A 20,080-nucleotide genomic window follows, 5' to 3' on the forward strand; every position below is an offset into this window, starting at 1 on the left:
TATGTACAAGAATATAACTACTATAATACTGCCCCTATGTACAAGAATATAACTACTATAATACTACTCCTATGTACAAGAATATAACTACTATAATACTGCCCCCTATGTACAAGAATATAACTACTATAATACTGCCCCCTATGTACAAGAATATATCTACTATAATACCGCCCCTATGTACAAGAATATAACTACTATAATACTGCTCCCCTATGTACAAGAATATAACTACTATAATACTGCCTCCTATGTACAAGAATATAACTACTATAATACTGCTCCTATGTACAAGAATATAACTACTATAATACTGCCCCTATGTACAAGAATATAACTACTATAATACTGCCCCTATGTACAAGAATATAACTACTATAACACTGCTCCTATGTACAAGAATATAACTACTATAATACTGGGCCTATATACAAGAATATAACTACTATAATACTGCTCCTATGTACAAGAATATAACTACTATAATACTGCTCCCATGTACAAGAATATAACTACTATAACACTGCTCCTATGTACAAGAATATTACTATAATACTGCCCCCTATGTACAAGAATATAACTACTATAATACTGCCCCTATGTACAAGAATATAACTACTATAATACTGCTCCTATGTACAAGAATATAACTACTATAATACTGCCCCCTATGTACAAGAATATAACTACTATATTACTGCCTCCTATGTACAAGAATATAACCACTATAATACTGCTCCTATGTACAGGAATATAACTACTATAATACTGCTCCCATGTACAAGAATATAATTACTATAATAACATCCCTATTTTTAACTAATACTTTGTTTCAGATGCTTTAGTTGTGCACATGTATTGGTGTAGTAGTTGTGTATTATTTACTGTACCTTGACTGTTGATTTTATACAGGTCTTTTCCAATTTAAAGAAATATTCCAGCATTCCAGATTTTACTCCGCAGACTGTGGGCGCTGTGTCCACAGCGTGCCGTTCTCTGTGTCAGTGGGTGCTGGCTCTTGAACATTATCATGAGGTTCAGAAGGTCAGTATACAGGAATATATAGCTGGGATACCAGGCAGCAATCAGTCACTTTATATTTCTGCCACTGAACTCTATAATAACTTTGTCTTCAGTGACTCCCCCTACTGGTGAAGATAGGCGGTAAAAATTGTATCAATTACTCCTCCACCTGCACCATAATAGGAACTATGCCATTCTTGTACTGTTACTTTGCAGTGATCTCTCCTTCCTTGGAGGTGCCAGCTGTTTTATACAGGTCACAACCAACTGTAATGGCCAGGATGAGAGAGAACTCCAATCCCAAATGGTTAATCCTTTAAATGTTTGTGCTATTTTGCAGGGGTTAGACAAAAAGTTGTATGGATAATGTGCATAGTAGAGATGAGAATATGTCTCCCATTCACATCTGTATAACCCTGTAGATGGTGATTCCAAAACAAGAACGTGTGCAAGAAGCCCAGGAGGCTCTAAACCTGGCAAACGAGAGACTGAAGCAGAAACAGGCCAGCCTAGCTCTGGTAAGCAGGTCACGTATATATATCCCATATAGCTGCATAGACATCATCTCCTAATTACAGTCCATGCCGCCCTGTGTGGAGCTGGACACATCATCAATATCCCATATAGCTGCATAGACATCATCTCCTAAATACAGTCCGCACCGCCCTGTGTGGAGCCGGACACATCATTAATATCCCATATAGCTGCACAGACATCATCTCCTAAATACAGTCCTCGCCGCCTTGTGTGGAGCCGGACACATCATTAATATCCCATATAGCTGCATAGACATCATCTCCTAAATACAGTCAGCGCCGCCCTGTGTGGAGCCGGACACATCATCAATATCCCATATAGCTGCACAGACATCATCTCCTAAATACAGTCTTCGCCGCCCTGTGTGGAGCCGGACACATCATTAATATCCCATGTAGCTGCATAGACACCATCTCCTAAATACAGTCCACGCCGCCCTGTGTGGAGCCGGACACATCATTAATATCCCATATAGCTGCATAGACATCATCTCCTAAATACAGTCTGTGTCGCCCTGTGTGGAGCCGGACACATCATTAATGGCTCTGTTTTCACCTTGTGAACTTCTTTCGTGGTACAAAGTAGGAAGGTCCCAGCGCACGTGTTGACCATATCTGTAGGGCTCGTACATGAAAGAAATGTGTATTCCTTTCTATGATCTAGCCCATGTAGTACATCTACTATAGAGGACCACAGAGGAACAGGCTCCATACACTGGTACTGACCCAGCAGTGATATAGGAGGGTGCACAACCTGAGAACTAACAGTAAGGCAGCAGGATGTGGAATGCTATGGAGGACGGAGATGAGCATTGCCGGAGCTGCACTCTCTTTATACAGTATAAATTATAATATAGGTCTCCATATTTAGGTGGAAGAACATCAGTGCCGGCTGGAGAAACAGTACAACGACAGTGTTGCAGAGAAAGATCATTTGGCGTTCCGGAAGCAGCTGACCACTAAGCGCCTGGCGAGGGCCTCCGTGCTGATTGCAGCTCTGGATGAGGAGAAGGTGTAGCTATATTACATATATGGGCCCTTTTCAGCTCTGCTGGTCAACATCACCTTCCAAATAAACCGGTACAGGCTAACAATGTGCTCCACCAATGGAGGAAACCACCCTGAAAGGGGTCACTTCTCTCCAGCTAGATGGGTGGGCTACCTCTGTACATACAGTATGTCGTTGCTTTTTGTATATATTGTATTTTTTACGTTGTTTATCATGCTGCACAGGTACGATGGAAGGAGTCGGTGGAGAGCATGGAGCTGCGGCTGAAGGGAATCATCGGAGACGTCCTGGTCTCTGCCGCGTTCATTGTCTATTGTGGGGTCTTCACGTCTGAGTATCGGGCACAGCTGATGGGGCAGTGGTTGGAGTTCTGTAAAACATATGAGATCCTGGTGTCAGAAGATTACTCGTTTATCCATGCTATGGCTGCCGAGAGTGAGGTATTATCCTACAGCTATAAACAGCACTTTCTCTCTCTCCTCTGCTCCGCGGGGGCCGGCTCTTCCTGTTGTGATGCTTGTGCATAGCCAATCAGATGTCTCACCACTGCTCTTGCTCTCTTCTCACAGAATTCATATTCAGAGAGAGAGAGAAACTGCAGCCGCATCCCCCCTTTCTTGTAGTCCCATGGATTACCAATGTTTTTCTGCTTGCAGAAATGATTAAAGGGGAGATAAAGATTCTCTCTGGTCTTACGGAAGATAAATACTTAGTTTTAAGATTTTATTACGAGAGCCATCCAAATCCCTCTGTAATAGGAAAGTGATGTTTACATGGTCCTCCTGCAGGTGAGATGTTGGCATAGGGAAGGGCTACCCCCTGATCCCTACTCAATAGAGAACGCCATATTGGTTACGAATGGGCAGCGCTGGCCTCTCTTGATCGACCCTCACGGTCAGGCGTATAAGTGGATCTGCCAGATGGAAGGTAGGAAACTACGGCAGGTTCAGGCCTCGGATCCCGGCTACATGAAGGTCCTGGAAACCGCCATTCGCCTAGGAGAGCCTATCCTCATACAGGTACCCGTCCTCTTACCCAGCTGGGACAATAGTATCTGCCGCTCATTGCTCATGTCACTCGCGCTATTCATACAGGATGTTCCTGAAGACATTGACCCCAGTCTCAAACCTGTGCTTGAAAAAGAAATTCACCTGCGGGCAGGACAAGATGTCATACACCTAGGAGATGCGGAAATCGAATACAATGGGAATTTTAGGTAAGATTGGGACTGATATTCTGTTTATACAGATATAACCCCAGTATGAATAATATAGGACAATGCCCCTCCCCCCGGTGGAAATAATAAGAATACTAGAAGTGACTAATGAATTCACTGAGCTTCACATTTCTGATATTCTTAATCATTCATAGTAGGGGACATATTATAAGCCAGCTGCTGCAGAACTTCTTCCACATTGTGCTCCCCATTCAGTGCCAGCCACACTCTGCCCTCCTCCATCCTCAAGACACAGATATAGCCAAACACAATGGTGGAGCAGGGAGCCTTCTGTGCACTGTGGGAGGCATCGTACTGTATGTGCGCTCATAATGCTATGCAGGGGCATCATACTGTGTGCAGGGGCACTCTGGGGGCATCATACTGTGTGGGTTCATCATATTGTGTGTGGGGGCACTCTGGGGGCATCATATTGTGTGTGGGGGCACTCTGGGAGCATCATATTGTCTGTGGGGGCACTCTGGGAGCATCATACTGTATGTGGGTTCATCATACTGTGTGTGGGGGCACTCTGGGGGCATCATATTGTATGTGGGTTCATCATACTGTGCGTGGGGGCACTCTGGGGGCATCATATTGTATGTGGGTTCATCATACTGTGTGTGGGGGCTCTCTGGGAGCATCATACTGTATGTGGGTTCATCATACTGTGTGTGGGGGCACTCTGGGGGCATCATATTGTATGTGGGTTCATCATACTGTGCGTGGGGGCACTCTGGGGGCATCATATTGTATGTGGGTTCATCATACTGTGTGTGGGGGCACTCTGGGTTCATCATACTGTATGTGGGTTCATCATACTGTGTGGGGGCACTCTGGGGGCATCATATTGTATGTGGATTCATCATACTGTGTGTGGGGGCACTCTGGGGGCATCGTACTGTATGTGGGTTCATCATACTGTGTGTGGGGGCACTCTGGGTTCATCATACTGTATGTGGGTTTATCATACTGTGTGTAGGGGCACTCTGGGGGCATCATACTGTATGTGGGTTCATCATAGTGTGTGTAGGGGCACTCTGGGGGCATCATACTGTATGTGGGTTCATCATACTGTGTGTGGGGGCACTCTGGGGGCATCATACTGTATGTGGGTTCATCATACTGTGTGTGGGGGCACTCTGGGGGCATCATACTGTATGTGGGTTCATCATACTGTGTGTGGGGGCACTCTGGGGGCATAATATTGTATGTGGGTTCATCATACTGTGTGTGGGGGCACTCTGGGGCATCATACTGTATGAGGGTTCATCATAGTGTGTGTGGGGGCACTCTGGGGCATCATACTGTATGTGGATTCATAATACTGTGTGTCGGGGCACTCTGGGGGCATCATACTGTATGTGGGTTCATCATACTGTGTGTAGGGGCACTCTGGGGGCATCATACTGTATGTGGGTTCATCATACTGTGTGTGGGGGCACTCTGGGGGCATCATACTGTATGTGGGTTCATCATACTGTGTGTGGGGGCACTCTGGGGGCATCATACTGTATGTGGGTTCATCATACTGTGTGTGGGGGCACTCTGGGGCATCATATTGTATGTGGGTTCATCATACTGTGTGTGGGGGCACTCTGGGGCATCATACTGTATGTGGGTTCATCATAGTGTGTGTGGGGGCACTCTGGGGCATCATACTGTATGTGGATTCATAATACTGTGTGTGGGGGCACTCTGGGGGCATCATACTGTGTGGGTTTATCATACTGTGTGTGGGGGCACTCTAGGTGCATCATATTGTGTGTGGGGGCTCTCTGGGAGCATCATACTGTATGTGGGTTCATCATACTGTGTGTGTGGGGGCACTCTGGGGGCATCATATTATATGTGGGTTCATCATACTGTGCGTGGGGGCACTCTGGGGGCATCATACTGTATGTGGGTTCATCATACTGTGTGTGGGGGCACTCTGGGGGCATCATATGGTATGTGGATTCATAATACTGTGTAGGGGAGCACTCTGGGGGCAACATACTGTATGTGGGTTCATCATACTGTGTGGGGGCACTCTGGGGGCATCATACTGTATGTGGATTCATCATACTGTGTGTAGGGGCACTCTGGGGGCATCATACTGTATGTGGGTTCATCATACTGTGTGTAGGGGCACTCTGGGGGCATCATACTGTATGTGGGTTCATCATACTGTGTGTAGGGGCACTCTGGGGGCATCATACTGTATGTGGGTTCATCATACTGTGTGTGGGGGCACTCTGGGGGCATCATACTGTATGTGGGTTCATCATACTGTGTGTGGGGGCACTCTGGGGCATCATATTGTATGTGGGTTCATCATACTGTGTGTGGGGGCACTCTGGGGCATCATACTGTATGTGGGTTCATCATAGTGTGTGTGGGGGCACTCTGGGGGCATCATACTGTATGTGGATTCATAATACTGTGTGTGGGGGCACTCTGGGGGCATCGTACTGTATGTGGGTTCATCATACTGTGTGTGGGGGCACTCTGGGTTCATCATACTGTATGTGGATTCATCATACTGTGTGTAGGGGCACTCTGGGGGCATCATACTGTATGTGGGTTCATCATACTGTGTGTAGGGGCACTCTGGGGGCATCATACTGTATGTGGGTTCATCATACTGTGTGTAGGGGCACTCTGGGGGCATCATACTGTATGTGGGTTCATCATACTGTGTGTGGGGGCACTCTGGGGGCATCATACTGTATGTGGGTTCATCATACTGTGTGTGGGGGCACTCTGGGGCATCATATTGTATGTGGGTTCATCATACTGTGTGTGGGGGCACTCTGGGGCATCATACTGTATGTGGGTTCATCATAGTGTGTGTGGGGGCACTCTGGGGGCATCATACTGTATGTGGATTCATAATACTGTGTGTGGGGGCACTCTGGGGGCATCATACTGTGTGTAGGGGAGTACTGGAGGAGATCATGTCGTGAGTGTCACTGTGGGGGCATTGTACTGTATGTGGGGATACAATCTGTATGTAGGTTCGTCATACTGTGTGTAGGGGTTACTGGGGAGCCCATTTGTCTTGTGGGGGAATTGCACTGTATGTGGGGATACATACTATATGTAGGGGATAATGGGGAGATCATACAGTTTGTAAGTGTCAATGTGGGGAATCATACTGTGTGGAGGGCACTTCGGGGACCGGGAGCGTGCCCCTAGAGATAACTCTCCTCCTCTGCCATGTCCTCCTCTGTCACTTGCCACATGATACTTCCTCGCCCGGGGCCAGGCGTCCGCACCCCAGGAGTGATGTGTAGCCGTCCACTTCTGCCGGGGGTATGAGCAGTTCCCGTGTGGTGCCAGTTACTTCCACATGGGCCACATATAGAATAATTGGCATTACACGGGGGAATTCTGGGCCATTGCACTTATATTATTAGCAGACTCATCAGTGCTTTCCCCGTGATCACAGTGAGATGCTGCGGACCGGTTCTCAATACCTGGTGACCACAGTGAGATGCTGCGGACCGGTTCTCGATACCTGGTGACCACAGTGAGATGCTGCGGACCGGTTCTCGATACCTGGTGACCACAGTGAGATGCTGCGGACCGGTTCTCGATACCCGGTGACCACAGTGAGATGCTGCGGACCGGTTCTCGATACCCGGTGACCACAGTGAGATGGCGCGGACCGGTTCTCGATACCTGGTGACCACAGTGAGATGCTGCGAACCGATTCTCGATACCTGGTGACCACAGTGAGATGCTGCGGACCGGTTCTCGATACCCGGTGACCACAGTGAGATGCCGCGGACCGGTTCTCGATACCTGGTGACCACAGTGAGATGCTGCGGACCGATTCTCGATACCTGGTGACCACAGTGAGATGCTGCGGACCGATTCTCGATACCCGGTGACCACAGTGAGATGCTGCGGACCGGTTCTCGATACCCGGTGACCACAGTGAGATGCTGCGGACCGGTTCTCGATACCCGGTGACCACAGTGAGATGCTGCGGACCGATTCTCGATACCTGGTGACCACAGTGAGATGCTGCGGACCGATTCTCGATACCTGGTGACCACAGTGAGATGCTGCGGACCGGTTCTCGATACCCGGTGACCACAGTGAGATGCTGCGGACCGGTTCTCGATACCCGGTGACCACAGTGAGATGCTGCGGACCGGTTCTCGATACCTGGTGACCACAGTGAGATGCTGTGGACCGGTTCTCGATACCTGGTGACCACAGTGAGATGCTGCGGACCGATTCTCGATACCTGGTGACCACAGTGAGATGCTGCGGACCGGTTCTCGATACCCGGTGACCACAGTGAGATGCTGCGGACCGGTTCTTGATACCCGGTGACCACAGTGAGATGCTGCGGACCGGTTCTCGATACCTGGTGACCACAGTGAGATGCTGCGGACCGATTCTCGATACCTGGTGACCACAGTGAGATGCTGCGGACCGGTTCTCGATACCTGGTAACCTCGGTGTGTAACGCTCTTATTTTAGGCTCTACATGTCGACCCAGAACCCAAATCCACATTTCCTACCGGCGGTTTGTATATCGGTCACATTGATAAACTTCACTGTGACCTATAGAGGGTTAGAAGAGCAGCTCCTGAGCAGTGTGGTCACCGAGGAACAGCCCCAACTGGAGGCGCAGAGATCCCGAATACTGGAGAGTATAGCGGCCGACCTGAGCACGCTGCGAGGCCTGGAGGAACAGTCACTCACCTTACTGCAGAAAACTGAAGGTGATTTTTCTTAAAGGGTTTGTCCACTTTGTACAGGTACTATCCCTTGGAAGGGCTCCACTTTAATAGACCAATCACCCTCAGAAGGTATACTGTTTGTCTGCAGCGCCACCACAAATCACTGGGCTGTTGATGTAACACATGGACATGTCGGGTCCTCCAAAATCAGAGTTGCTCCTTGTAGTCGCCTTCTCCCTAAATGTCAGGACCATTCAGGTCACAAAGTAATTTGTAACCATTAACATTTAGGTCATTTACTTGACGATGAAGATCTCATCAACACGCTGCAAAAATCCAAAGTTACAGCCAAGGATGTCTCCAAGAGAATGAGAGATTCTGGGAAGACCGAGGAGATCATCGAGTCCGCTCGTGGCATCTACCTCCCCGTGGCCCAGCGAGGGGCCGTGCTGTACTTCGTAGTGGCCGACCTTACTCACCTGAACTACATGTATCAGTTCTCCCTACAATGGTTCCATCAGGTTTTTGTGGAGGCCATTAAAGCGTCAGTGACTTCACAGTCCCGGATCCCTCTGACGTCTTCTCCTGGAATAATCCGTCCGCTCAGCAGACAGAGAAAAGAGAGAGAGGAGGAGGCGGAGGAGAGTGGCCGCAGCGAGGACATCTGGCGACACCTGGACAATATCTGCAACACTTTAACCAGAGATGTATACAAGGTAATACAGTATGGAGGCACAGAAATACAGTAACATTCCTGTTAGCTGGCAGAGCAAAGTGACTATAGGAGTACCATAAATTATAAAGGAGTGGTCCAATAATGGGCTGGTAACCCCTAGGGGGCGGTCCCTTAATGGACATGTATCTCCTCATGGGTGGTCCCAGAATGAGCATGTATCAGTTCAGGGTCAGTCTAAGAATAGGCTCACGGGCGGTCCTATAATGGGCTTGTATCACCTAGGGGGGCAGTCCCAGAATGAGCATGTATCATCTCGAGGGTGGTCCCTTAATGGGCATGTATCACCTCGAGGGAGGTACTAGAATAGGCTCAGGGGTGGTCCTCTAATGGTCTCATATCATCTAGGGGGCAGTCCCAGAATGAGCATGTATCAGCTCGAGGGCAGTCCCTTAATATATCACTTTGGGGTAGGTCCCAGAATAGGCTCAGGAGTGGTCCTGTAATGGTCTTGTATCATCTAGGGGGCAGTCCCAGAATGAGAATGTATCATTTCGAGGGCGGTCTCTTAGTGGGCATGTATCATCTTGAGGGAGGTCCCTGAATAGGCTCAGGGGTGGTCCTAAAATGATCTTGTATCACCTGGGGGGCAGTCCCAGATTGAGCATGTCAGCGCGAGGGCAGTCCCTTAATGAGCATGTATCACATCATGGGCAGTCCCAGAATGCACATGTATCACCACGAGGGCGGTCCCTTAGTGGGCATGTATCTCTTCATGGGCAGTCCCAGAATGCACATGTATCACCACGAGGGCGGTCCCTTAGTGGGCATGTATCACATCGTGGGTGGTCCAAGAATGAGCATATATCACTTTGGGGGAGATTCCAGAATACGCTCCGGAGTGGTCCTGTAATGGTCTTGTATCACCTAGGGGGCAGTCCCAGAATGCGCTTGTATCACCTCGAGGAAGGTCGTAGAATGGTCTTGTATCACCTGGGTGGTCCCACAATGGGCTGGACCATCTATCCACCACTCACAGACTCAGTTCTCTCCATAGATGCCACCATGTGTGTGCGACCATTGCTCCGCTCAGAATCAAACTCTTCTAACAGTGATCTTGCAGTGAGGAGGAACTCGGGATCTCGGGACCCCTGTGCTAGTGACCATTGTAGCCCCCAGCGGCCATTTATCACCTAGCTGCAGGTTGTGTGTACGACAGAGACACCAGAGAAGAACAGTATTTTCTAAATCTTTTGTGTTGGATGCAGCGAGTGAAAAAAATCTATATATATTTAAAAAAAAAAGGACCAATATATAAAAAAAATCAACATAAAATACTAATAAAGTTTCCCAGTCATATCACTCCCCCCCCCCCGCCAAATAAAAGAAAATACATAAAGAGTGTTGTAAAAAACAAACAATCTACTTGCTATAAAAGATATTACTAACCAGTTCATGTCTGCTCATTAAAGTTTTCCACCAAACGTTTTCTGTAAGGGGAAAATGGCGATCTCAGATGGTACCTAGCCTCCCTTGGTGCAGCATCAACTCTGCACTGCTGCTTCAGTCACAGTGATTGGCTGCAGCGGTGATGTGATCTGTCAGTGTGACTGCTAAAGCCAAAACACAGACTTGTGCGCCCCCTATGATTGTCAGCAGTGATTTTCTGTGATTTTCTTTGTTTTTGTACCCAGATTGTGTCCTCGGCCCTCCTCACAGAGCACCGGCTCTGCTTCTCCTTCACGCTGACCGTAAACATCATGAAAAACGCCAGCGGACGGGAAGATTCGGCGTCGCCCAGATTTCTACTGGAATCGGAATGGGACTTCTTTCTGCGGTCGCTGCTGCTGAGCGACGCGATGAAGAAGAGACGCTCTGCAGAAAACAATGGTAACGGGATATGAGAACCTGTGCCCCTCCCAGCGTGGAACTACAACTCCCATCATGTCCTGCTGTCAGATCATGCCGGGCGTTGTAGTTTCATAAAAGCAGGAGAGAAGCCAGAGAATATTATCCTAAGGGGATGACGTCCACAGGGGACATTTCCACTCCGGAATTTCTATAGTGGCAAAATCTGCGCCAAATGTTGTGGATTTTGCTGGCGATTTTCTGCAGATTTCACCCGTCGCTGCACAGATTACAGGTGGCGACGTTGTCCTGGTGCAGAATCCGAGAAAAGTGACAAAAGTGCTGAGAATACAAGTGATGGACGCGTCCGCTAACCCGCTGCTATCACCACATTCCGCTGCTATCACCACAATCCGCTGCTATCGCCACATTCCGCTGCTATCGCCACATTCCGCAGTCTCTGCCGCCCTCTAGTGGAGACAGTCAGCATGACCAGAGCTGCGCCCTAAGGCTATGTTCACACTGAGAGTTTCAAAAAAACTTTTTTCAAGACTTCATTAGGGAAAAAATTGCTCAAACTTCTCGTATAAACATCATCAGAGTTTTTAATTATTATTAATTTTTTTAATGTGGGTTTCGGAGAAGATCCGCTCAAAAAAAAAAAAAAAAAAGACTCATGGTGAGCATAGCCTCTGTTCTTTTCCCTATGACAACACTTCCTTGCCCATTCTTCTATTATTATAGTACGGATGGGAGTGATGGTTTCATTTCTTTCAGCAGATGCCGAGGATGAGGCTCTGGGACGTGGCGCTGCGGAGCGGCTGTCTGACACCACGTGGCGGCAATGTCAGTACCTGAGCCGGTACGTGGCGCCTTTCTCGGCACTGTGCGGCTCCTTGTCCTCTAATACCCGACAGTGGAGAGAATTCAGAGACGCCGGAGATCTGTGTGATCTGCTCAGCAAACCGTACACGAGGCTGTCCGAGGAATCGGGAGGTAGGAGACAAACGGACCTTGGATTCCGATTTTTCATAGTCATGGTTAGGGCCTCGGTCACACGTACGATTTTTCCACGTACAAGAAAAACGAACCGATTGTTCTGATCGTTATCCAATTTTCTCGTACGTGGAGAAATCAAACTCTTCACCTTCTCCATCCTGACAGTTCCTGAAAATTGGACTGCACTCAGATGCCAATTGAGTGCAGTCTGATTTTTTTTTTCACAAACCCATTGCAGATTTTGATCCGACCGTCAAATCAAAATTGGACTTGTTTCCAATATTTGCTTCGGACCAAGAGGTTCGGGGAAAAAAATCGCACATATGGATGACCCCGTAGACTATCATAGGTGCGGGTGCTATCCGAGAAAATGTGAAGAGCTCTCGTACGTGAAAATCGGGCCTTATACAAGTATTATTGCACTTGCAGAACACCAGCAAGATGGAGGATGTGCTGCCGCCCGAGAGACGTCGCCGCCCGCTGCTGTATTTCATTGGGAGACACTAACTTCATTCCAGAAACTTCTATTGGTAAAATGTCCCATTATTTATAGTTTTCTGTAATCAGAACTGAAGCCTGCGGACAGATAATTATTGGAAAGTGGTGGTGGGAATATACAGTAAAGGGAAACCAGTAAAACCAGTTCAATATACAGGACTAGTGAAAAAAAAAATGGGCAACTTCATCATAATTGTTGATGCAAAAAAAAACAAAACACCCAGCCGTTTCGTGTCTACAGCTCTTATGCAGATCTATGCGTCTCCATAGCGACAGAGGATAAACAAACCTCATTTAGTCCGAACAATTGTACCGTGTGTCAGCGTCGCCTCTTACTGGTAGTAGCACATAGGGGGTGAGGACCTGGAAGGTTGGGATCACCCTCTGGGACATGATATCCAAATATTTATCCCTTTATGGTAAACACCCCCAAAAAGTCACTGAGTCATTTTTACCTTAATGCGAATGTCGTAAAAATAAAAAAAATTATAAAATTGCTCTTTTTGGGGTTTTTTTCTGTTTATTCTCAGAATGTAGATGATCGATATTGTTTTCACCCGTCTATGTGGTTTTAATATATTGGTGTATAATGGCGGTAGTATTTATTTTTAGAGGTGTGCGGTATGTACTTCTGATGAGTCCAATAAAGCTAAAGTGACTACTGGGTGATCAGCCCTTGGCTTTGTTCACATGTATACCAAACAAAGCAGTGGGGGCACCACGATCGGTGGGACTCAACCCAGGTCTAAAACAACTAAGACACATATGAAGAGAGAAAAGGTAGACCTGACAAAATGGGAGTCACCACCATATAAATATAAAATATAAGATAACAACCTTTATTTAACACTTATGCAAAAGACAGAACATTTAAAAACATTTAAAAAAGGGATCACACATATCCCTAAACCAAATAGCCTCTAATAAGGCCTAAGCACCGCACCCCCTAATGAAGGGTTAAATACACATGCCCAATATAGTGAACAAAGAAAGACCCTGTACACTAGCTCAATTGCTACAGATCAACAGTCCCCCGGTCCTAGTAGTGGCTAGCGGTGCCTGTCTAATAACAAATGTACCAGCACCCCATGATGGCATAAAACCTGAAAAACAATAATAATTAGCACAATCCTTAGATGTTTAACATGTGTAGAAATGCTGTGACCATACATGGATAAAATACCCACCAAAGCGGAAGAGACCGGTGACCCAGAGTGTAGGAGCAAGAAATGACCCGAGAATGCCAGTCATAAGCACAATAGCATACAAGGGCATGTGTACCCTAGCACAGGTGAGTGCGGGCAGCAGACACCCAACGCGTGTCGCCACTCAGCGGTAGCTTCGTCAGGGGTGATCACCTGCCCTTGTATGCTATTGTGCTTATGACTGGCATTCTCGGGTCATTTCTTGCTCCTACACTCTGGGTCACCGGTCTCTTCCGCTTTGGTGGGTATTTTATCCATGTATGGTCACAGCATTTCTACACATGTTAAACATCTAAGGATTGTGCTAATTATTATTGTTTTTCAGGTTTTATGCCATCATGGGGTGCTGGTACATTTGTTATTAGACAGGCACCGCTAGCCACTACTTGGACCGGGGGACTGTTGATCTGTAGCAATTGAGCTAGTGTACAGGGTCTTTCTTTGTTCACTATATTGGGCATGTGTATTTAACCCTTCATTAGGGGGTGCGGTGCTTAGGCCTTATTAGAGGCTATTTGGTTTAGGGATATGTGTGATCCCTTTTTTAAATGTTTTTAAATGTTCTGTCTTTTGCATAAGTGTTAAATAAAGGTTGTTATCTTATATTTTATATTTATATGGTGGTGACTCCCATTTTGTCAGGTCTACCTTTTCTCTCTTCATATGTGGCTTTGTTCACATGTTGCAGCCACAGTGAGTTTTGTTTGGTGAGGGTCTGAGATCCCGGCGATCGGCTTCTCAACTCACGTATGGGCTCAGTGGAAAGTCTGGGGGTCCGTAATATACCAGTGAATTATCGCTGTAGGGCCCGTAACCACATCACTCTTTTTACATTATCATTATGATTTTACGACCTCAGATAAAAGTCCTGCGTCCTGAATGTTTGATCAGCGCTATCCGAAAGTTCATATCTGAGAAGATGGGCGAAGAATACGTCCAGAGCCGTCCAATGAATCTGAAACAGGCGCTGGATGAGTCCGGTCCCTCCTCACCCCTCATATTCATCCTCTCTGCCGGTAAGATACAACTGCTGTGTGCGAACTGCAAAATCCACCTTCTTTCTCATTAGACTGCTTTACACTGCAGCTTTGCTCTATTGGTGAAAGGCTTTGATAAACGACCCCAGCTTAGCGCCTCCTGCCTCATCAAAGACTCGGACCACTGCTCCGTCCATGTCCCTCCATTCTTTGTCCCTCCATTCTTGTCCTTCCATCCATGCCCCTCCGTCCATGCTTCTCTGTCCTTGTCCCTCCGTCCATGCCCCTTTTCCCTGTCCCTCCGTCCATGCTTCTCTGTCCTTGTCCCTCCGTCCATGCCCCTTTTCCATGTCCCTCCGTCCATGCTTCTCTGTCTTTGTCCCTCCGTCCATGCTTCTCCATCCATGCCCCTTTTCCATGTCCCTCTGTCCTTGTCCCTCTGTCCATGCCCCTTTTCCATGTCCCTCTGTCCATGCCCCTTTTCCATGTCCCTCCGTCCATACCCCTTTTCCATGCCCCTCCGTCCATGCATCTCTGTCCATGTCCCACCATCCATGCTTCTCTGTCCATGTCCCTCCGTCCATGCCCCTTTTTCATGTCCCTCCATCCATGCTTCTCTGTCCATGTCCCTCCGTCCATGCCTCTTTTCCATGACCCTCCGTCCATGCTTCTCTGTCCTTGCCCATCCGTCCATGCTTCTCTGTCCTTGTCCCTCCGTCCATACCCCTTTTCCATGTCCCTCCGTTCATGCCCCTTTTCCATGTTTCTCTGTCCATGTCCCTCCGTCCATGTCCCTTTTCCATGCCCCTCCGTCCATGCATCTCTGTCCATGTCCCACCATCCATGCTTCTCTGTCCATGTCCCTCCGTCCATGCCCCTTTTTCATGTCCCTCCATCCATGCTTCTCTGTCCATGTCCCTCTGTCCATGCCTCTTTTCCATGACCCTCCGTCCATGCTTCTCTGTCCTTGCCCCTCCATCCATGCTTCTCTGTCCATGTCCCACCATCCATGCTTCTCTTTCCATGTCCCTCCGTCCATGCCTCTTTTCCATGACCCTCCGTCCATGCTTCTCTGTCCTTGCCCATCCGTCCATGCTTCTCTGTCCTTGTCCCTCTGTCCATACCCCTTTTCCATGTCCCTCCTTCCATGTCCCTCCGTCCATGCCTCTTTTCCATGACCCTCCGTCTATGCTTCTCTGTTCTTGCCCCTCCATCCATGTTCCGCCATCCATGCCCCTTCGTCCATGCCAATCCTGTGGCATTATCTGGACCCACTTGGATTAGACCTTGAAACTTATTTAGGGTGTTACACATAGGTAGCGACCCCACCGGTCAGCTGGAGCGTCTAGCGCTGGAGACCCACGGCAGCACCCTACACCTAGACGTGATCTCGCTGGGCCGTGGTCAGGGGGTGAAGGCCGAAGAGCTTATTACCAAAGCTAGAAGACTGAAGGGACACTGGGTCTTCCTGCAGAATTGCCACCTTGCCGCCTCCTTCATGCCCAGACTCAGAGAAATTGTGGACGGGTAAGATCAGACGCCGCAAGTAACTTTGCGCCAAATGTCAGCGATTCGCGTGCTGACCATTTATCTGTGGATTTCAGATTCGAGCAGCAGGACGATTCCACGGATCCACAGTTCAGACTGTGGTTAAGCTCCAAGTCTGAGGAATCGTTTCCACTTTCTATTCTACAGAAAGGGTTAAAGGTGAGAACCTGATGGATCCTAAAAAAAAAATAGCAGCCAATCACCTGTAGTATTTTATGCAGGGGCCCCTGGTATGTGATTGTAAGGGCCACCTGTGATCTAGGATAACAAAATGTGACAGCTATCTGCTGCATCAAGAGGCAGATCCGAGAGAGGAAAAATGCGACGGCTACTTTACGCCGCAAAAGGCAGATCCGGGAAAAGAAAATTGCGATGACTAGATTACGCAACAAAAGGCAGACTCGAGAGCAAAAAGCGACGGCTAGTTTCAGCAGCAAGAGGCAGATCCAGGAAAAGGAAAATTGCGATGGCTAGTTGCTGCATCAAGGGGCAGATTAGAGTAAAAAAAAAAAAAAAAAAAGAATTAAAGTGACAGCTGTGATTCTCGTCTCTTTCCTGGTAGATGGCGGTGGAGCCCCCGATGGGGCTTAAAGGGAGACTGCTGCAGACATTGGACGGCAGCGGGCTGATCACAGAGAAGATCTACGAGAAGGAGAATGTCCGTCCGGCCTGGAAGAGGCTCCTGTTCAGCCTGTGCCTGTTTAATGCCGTGATAAATGAGAGAAGAAAGTACGGCGCTCTGGGGTGGAACATCCCGTATGACTTCACCCTCTCCGATTTGGAGGTACAGAATAGAAATGGGTCAGAGTTTTGCCATTTTTTTCACACAGTGCACAGGATTATTTTGCAGCAACTGCGCCTCACCCATCTACAGGTTGTGCCTGGTACTGCAGCTCCATTGCAATAAAGGAGGTTGAGCTGCAATAACACCGACAACCTAAAGACAGGAGAGGCGCTGTTTATGGAAGGAACATGCTGGTGGCGGATTACTGCATTTTATATCTCCTGTTGCAAAAATTACTACCCCCCCTAATAAACAGCGCCACCTAATGGACAGATTATCGCGCAGGTCTCGGTGCAGATGTTGGAGACGCTCACAGACCACCGCAGAGAGATCCCGTGGGCAGCGCTACGTTACCTGACCGGTGAGGTGGTGTACGGGGGCCGAGTCACCGACTTCTGGGACCGGCGCTGCCTGCTGAGCATCCTGGACGGTTTCTACACCCCGGCGTTGCTGCAGGATGACTTCTGCTTCTCTGCCGACCAGGTGAGCAAAGATTTCCATTCATTCTTATGGGGGTGCCGAAGACGGATGAATAAAGCCGCAGCGCGCACAATCCACCACCGCTCACATTGGGCTCTTCAGCGCTCCAGGACCTGTGATCTTTGGGGGTCCCAGCAGTCGGACCCTTAGCAGAAGTTGAGAACTTTCTAGCTTTTAAAGGGGTTTACCAGGACTAAATTATTTCTTTACTATGAGACGGGCAGGTAGTCACTAACTGGTTATCAAGTACCTGCCTCTTCGATCCGACGACCGCTCCTGCCGGCGATACCGCTGCTCCACGTCAACAGCAGCTCTTCTTCTTCCGCTCTGTTGACAGATCGTGACTGTCGACGTCATGCTGATTGACTGCTGGATTCCCGCAGTTAGGCAGCAGGTAGCCGGCTGTCAATCAGCATGACATCGATAGTCACGACCTGTCAACAGAGCGGAGCGGAAGAGAGGCGGCAGAGGCAGGACGGCCAGTCACCTCTCTGTGCTGGCAAAGATCAGCGGCAGCGGGCAGAAGAGGCAGGTAGTTAGCAACCTAGGTGCACAGTAAACAAACAAGTAAACAGTCCTGATACACCGCTATGTACAGCACCGGTGATCGGATGATCGCAGCTTCAAGTAAATATAATATACAGTAAAAAGTGAAAAAAAAAAAACATTTTTAAATATGTGAAAAAATAAAACAAATCCAAAAGTTCAAATCACCCCCAGAGTGTTCCATTGAGCGTTTTTTTTCCCCGGACTTTCCCCAATGCAATAATATAGCGTCAAAAACGCGAAAAATCCGCAAAATTAATGAACATGCTGTGTTTTTTGTGAGGGAAAAAAACGCATCTTGTGCACAAAAATTGCGGATTGCATTAAAAATGATGGGATGCTTATGTTAGCGTTTTTTTAGCGGAAAAAGGCCAAAAAACTTGGAAAATCCTGAACGTGTGCACATAGCCTTAGTGATCATGGTAAATAAAAAAAACAAAAACAATTGTGGCATTGCATTTTTTTTTTTTGCTATTTCTCCGCACTTGAATTTTTTTTCCCCCACGTTTTCCAGTACACGATATGCTAAAATCAATGGTGTCGTTCAAAAGTACAACTTGTACCGCAAAACACAAACAAGTCTTCATACGGCCGTATTGACAGAAATAAATAAATATATATATATATATATATATATATATATATATATATATATATATATATATATATATATATATATATATATATATATATATATATATGGCATGGCTCTGGGGAGGAAAAAATGAAAAAAAAAAAAAAAAATGGCCCAGGATTTGAAGGGGTTAATATGAAGAAAGCCACAGGGTCTATGGAGTATAATAAAGATCCCTTCCAGTCTGATCCCAGTGCACACCAGTAGGGGATGTAGCTCAGTGGTAGAGCGCATGCTTTGCATGTATGAGGCCCCGGGTTCAATCCCCGGCATCTCCACTTTATTTTTTATTTCTTTTCCAGTTTACTATCTTTGATGATTAATTTGCTGAATGCGAACATTTCTATTTGGAGAATCCCGGATAATAAATGTCTGAATGTGAATATATGTGTTTGCCTCTAGGTCTATCACCCGCTGTCAGCAGATGCGACATGGCAGGACTGCAGGGATTATGTGCGTTCTCTCCCCGACACCGACAACCCCGAAATCTTCGGCGTGCACCCCAATGCTGAGCGAGCGTGCCTCGCGTCCCAGGCGCAGACCTTCCTGGATATCGCGGTGAGCATGCAGCCCGGGATCAGCGCAGGTGGCGCCGCGCACAGGTTGGTGGTCGCAGGATGCTTTCCGCAGTCGCCTATCTGCAGATCACTAATGAGGTGCGATGTTCTGCAGCGGCGACTACGGCCAGGACCGGATAGTCCAGGATGTGATCACCAACGTCCTGGCTAAACTGCCCGTCGCGGTGGAAGGGAGGACGTCCAAGGAGCCATCCCACAACCGGCGTACCATCGCCAGCCTGCTGACAGATCCCGCGTGGGAAACACTTGTGAAAACGACTAAAGGTATCCGGTGTTTGCTCTACGGGGCAGATCCCGCTCGATCGAGTGACCGCACGATCTGCTGGTGGTTGTAGTACTGAAAAAATAAAAATCTGATTTCGTGTAGCAATACTGACCCCTAGAGGAATATCGCTGTAAATCCCCGCTGGTTCCTGTTTGCAGGTTACGACCCGCTGATCAGTTCTGCATTACTGACGGTCCTGCGTCAGGAGATCGTCCGCTTCAATCAGCTGCTGTCCATCATCCACGGCTCCCTCCAGGCGGTGCTGCAGGCGATCAGGGGAGAGGTCATACTGAACAAAGGGTTAGAGGACGTGTACAAGTCTCTGGCCGGCCTAAAGGTGCCCACACTGTGGCAGGTAAGTGGCTAATCTGCAATTTTATCCATTTCCGATGATGAGGAAATTCTTTACAATACAAAAAAACAGCAATTTATTTGTTAGTAAAAATTAAATTTCTTCTAAAAAAAACCCAAGGGATTTCTAATCTTATAGCTTTACTGCTCCTTGCTTAGGTTACCGGCCACTGCTGCAGTGTATCAGTGGTGGTCGGCCTCCCAGGCATGGAGCGCAGCGCTTACAAG

General features: G+C 47.8%; 1 protein-coding gene, 1 long non-coding RNA gene and 1 other non-coding gene across 4 annotated transcripts in view; 2 read left to right on the forward strand and 1 right to left on the reverse strand.

The window, feature by feature from the left end:
- The window catches only part of DNAH14 (dynein axonemal heavy chain 14), a 173,230-nt gene that overhangs the window by 146,460 nt on the left and 6,690 nt on the right, over window positions 1-20,080 (forward strand). The window contains exons 63-81 of the mRNA XM_077282193.1: window positions 913-1,044; window positions 1,446-1,541; window positions 2,431-2,571; window positions 2,793-3,008; window positions 3,357-3,587; window positions 3,663-3,784; window positions 8,264-8,508; window positions 8,758-9,182; window positions 10,834-11,029; window positions 11,765-11,983; window positions 12,416-12,516; window positions 14,549-14,705; window positions 15,983-16,193; window positions 16,271-16,373; window positions 16,777-16,998; window positions 17,284-17,481; window positions 19,061-19,260; window positions 19,331-19,500; window positions 19,660-19,856. Coding sequence (XP_077138308.1) covers window positions 913-1,044; window positions 1,446-1,541; window positions 2,431-2,571; window positions 2,793-3,008; window positions 3,357-3,587; window positions 3,663-3,784; window positions 8,264-8,508; window positions 8,758-9,182; window positions 10,834-11,029; window positions 11,765-11,983; window positions 12,416-12,516; window positions 14,549-14,705; window positions 15,983-16,193; window positions 16,271-16,373; window positions 16,777-16,998; window positions 17,284-17,481; window positions 19,061-19,260; window positions 19,331-19,500; window positions 19,660-19,856 — 3,582 coding nt within the window. The remainder of the gene's footprint in view (window positions 1-912; window positions 1,045-1,445; window positions 1,542-2,430; window positions 2,572-2,792; window positions 3,009-3,356; window positions 3,588-3,662; window positions 3,785-8,263; window positions 8,509-8,757; window positions 9,183-10,833; window positions 11,030-11,764; window positions 11,984-12,415; window positions 12,517-14,548; window positions 14,706-15,982; window positions 16,194-16,270; window positions 16,374-16,776; window positions 16,999-17,283; window positions 17,482-19,060; window positions 19,261-19,330; window positions 19,501-19,659; window positions 19,857-20,080) is intronic.
- On the reverse strand, window positions 2,821-10,825 carry LOC143804265 (uncharacterized). 2 transcript variants are annotated; one of them, XR_013221004.1, is made up of 4 exons: window positions 10,589-10,825; window positions 8,946-9,159; window positions 8,489-8,703; window positions 2,821-2,938 (listed from the first exon to the last, which is right to left on the reverse strand). It is a non-coding gene; the product is annotated as an uncharacterized LOC143804265 (long non-coding RNA). The 2 variants fall into 2 exon arrangements; XR_013221005.1 differs by lacking the exon at window positions 2,821-2,938 and adding an exon at window positions 3,634-3,746.
- TRNAA-UGC (transfer RNA alanine (anticodon UGC)) lies at window positions 18,865-18,936 on the forward strand. Its single transcript has one exon. It is a non-coding gene; the product is annotated as a tRNA-Ala (tRNA).

Source organism: Ranitomeya variabilis, chromosome 2 (genome assembly GCF_051348905.1).
Source record: "Ranitomeya variabilis isolate aRanVar5 chromosome 2, aRanVar5.hap1, whole genome shotgun sequence".
In the NCBI taxonomy this organism is placed as follows: domain Eukaryota; kingdom Metazoa; phylum Chordata; class Amphibia; order Anura; family Dendrobatidae; genus Ranitomeya; species Ranitomeya variabilis.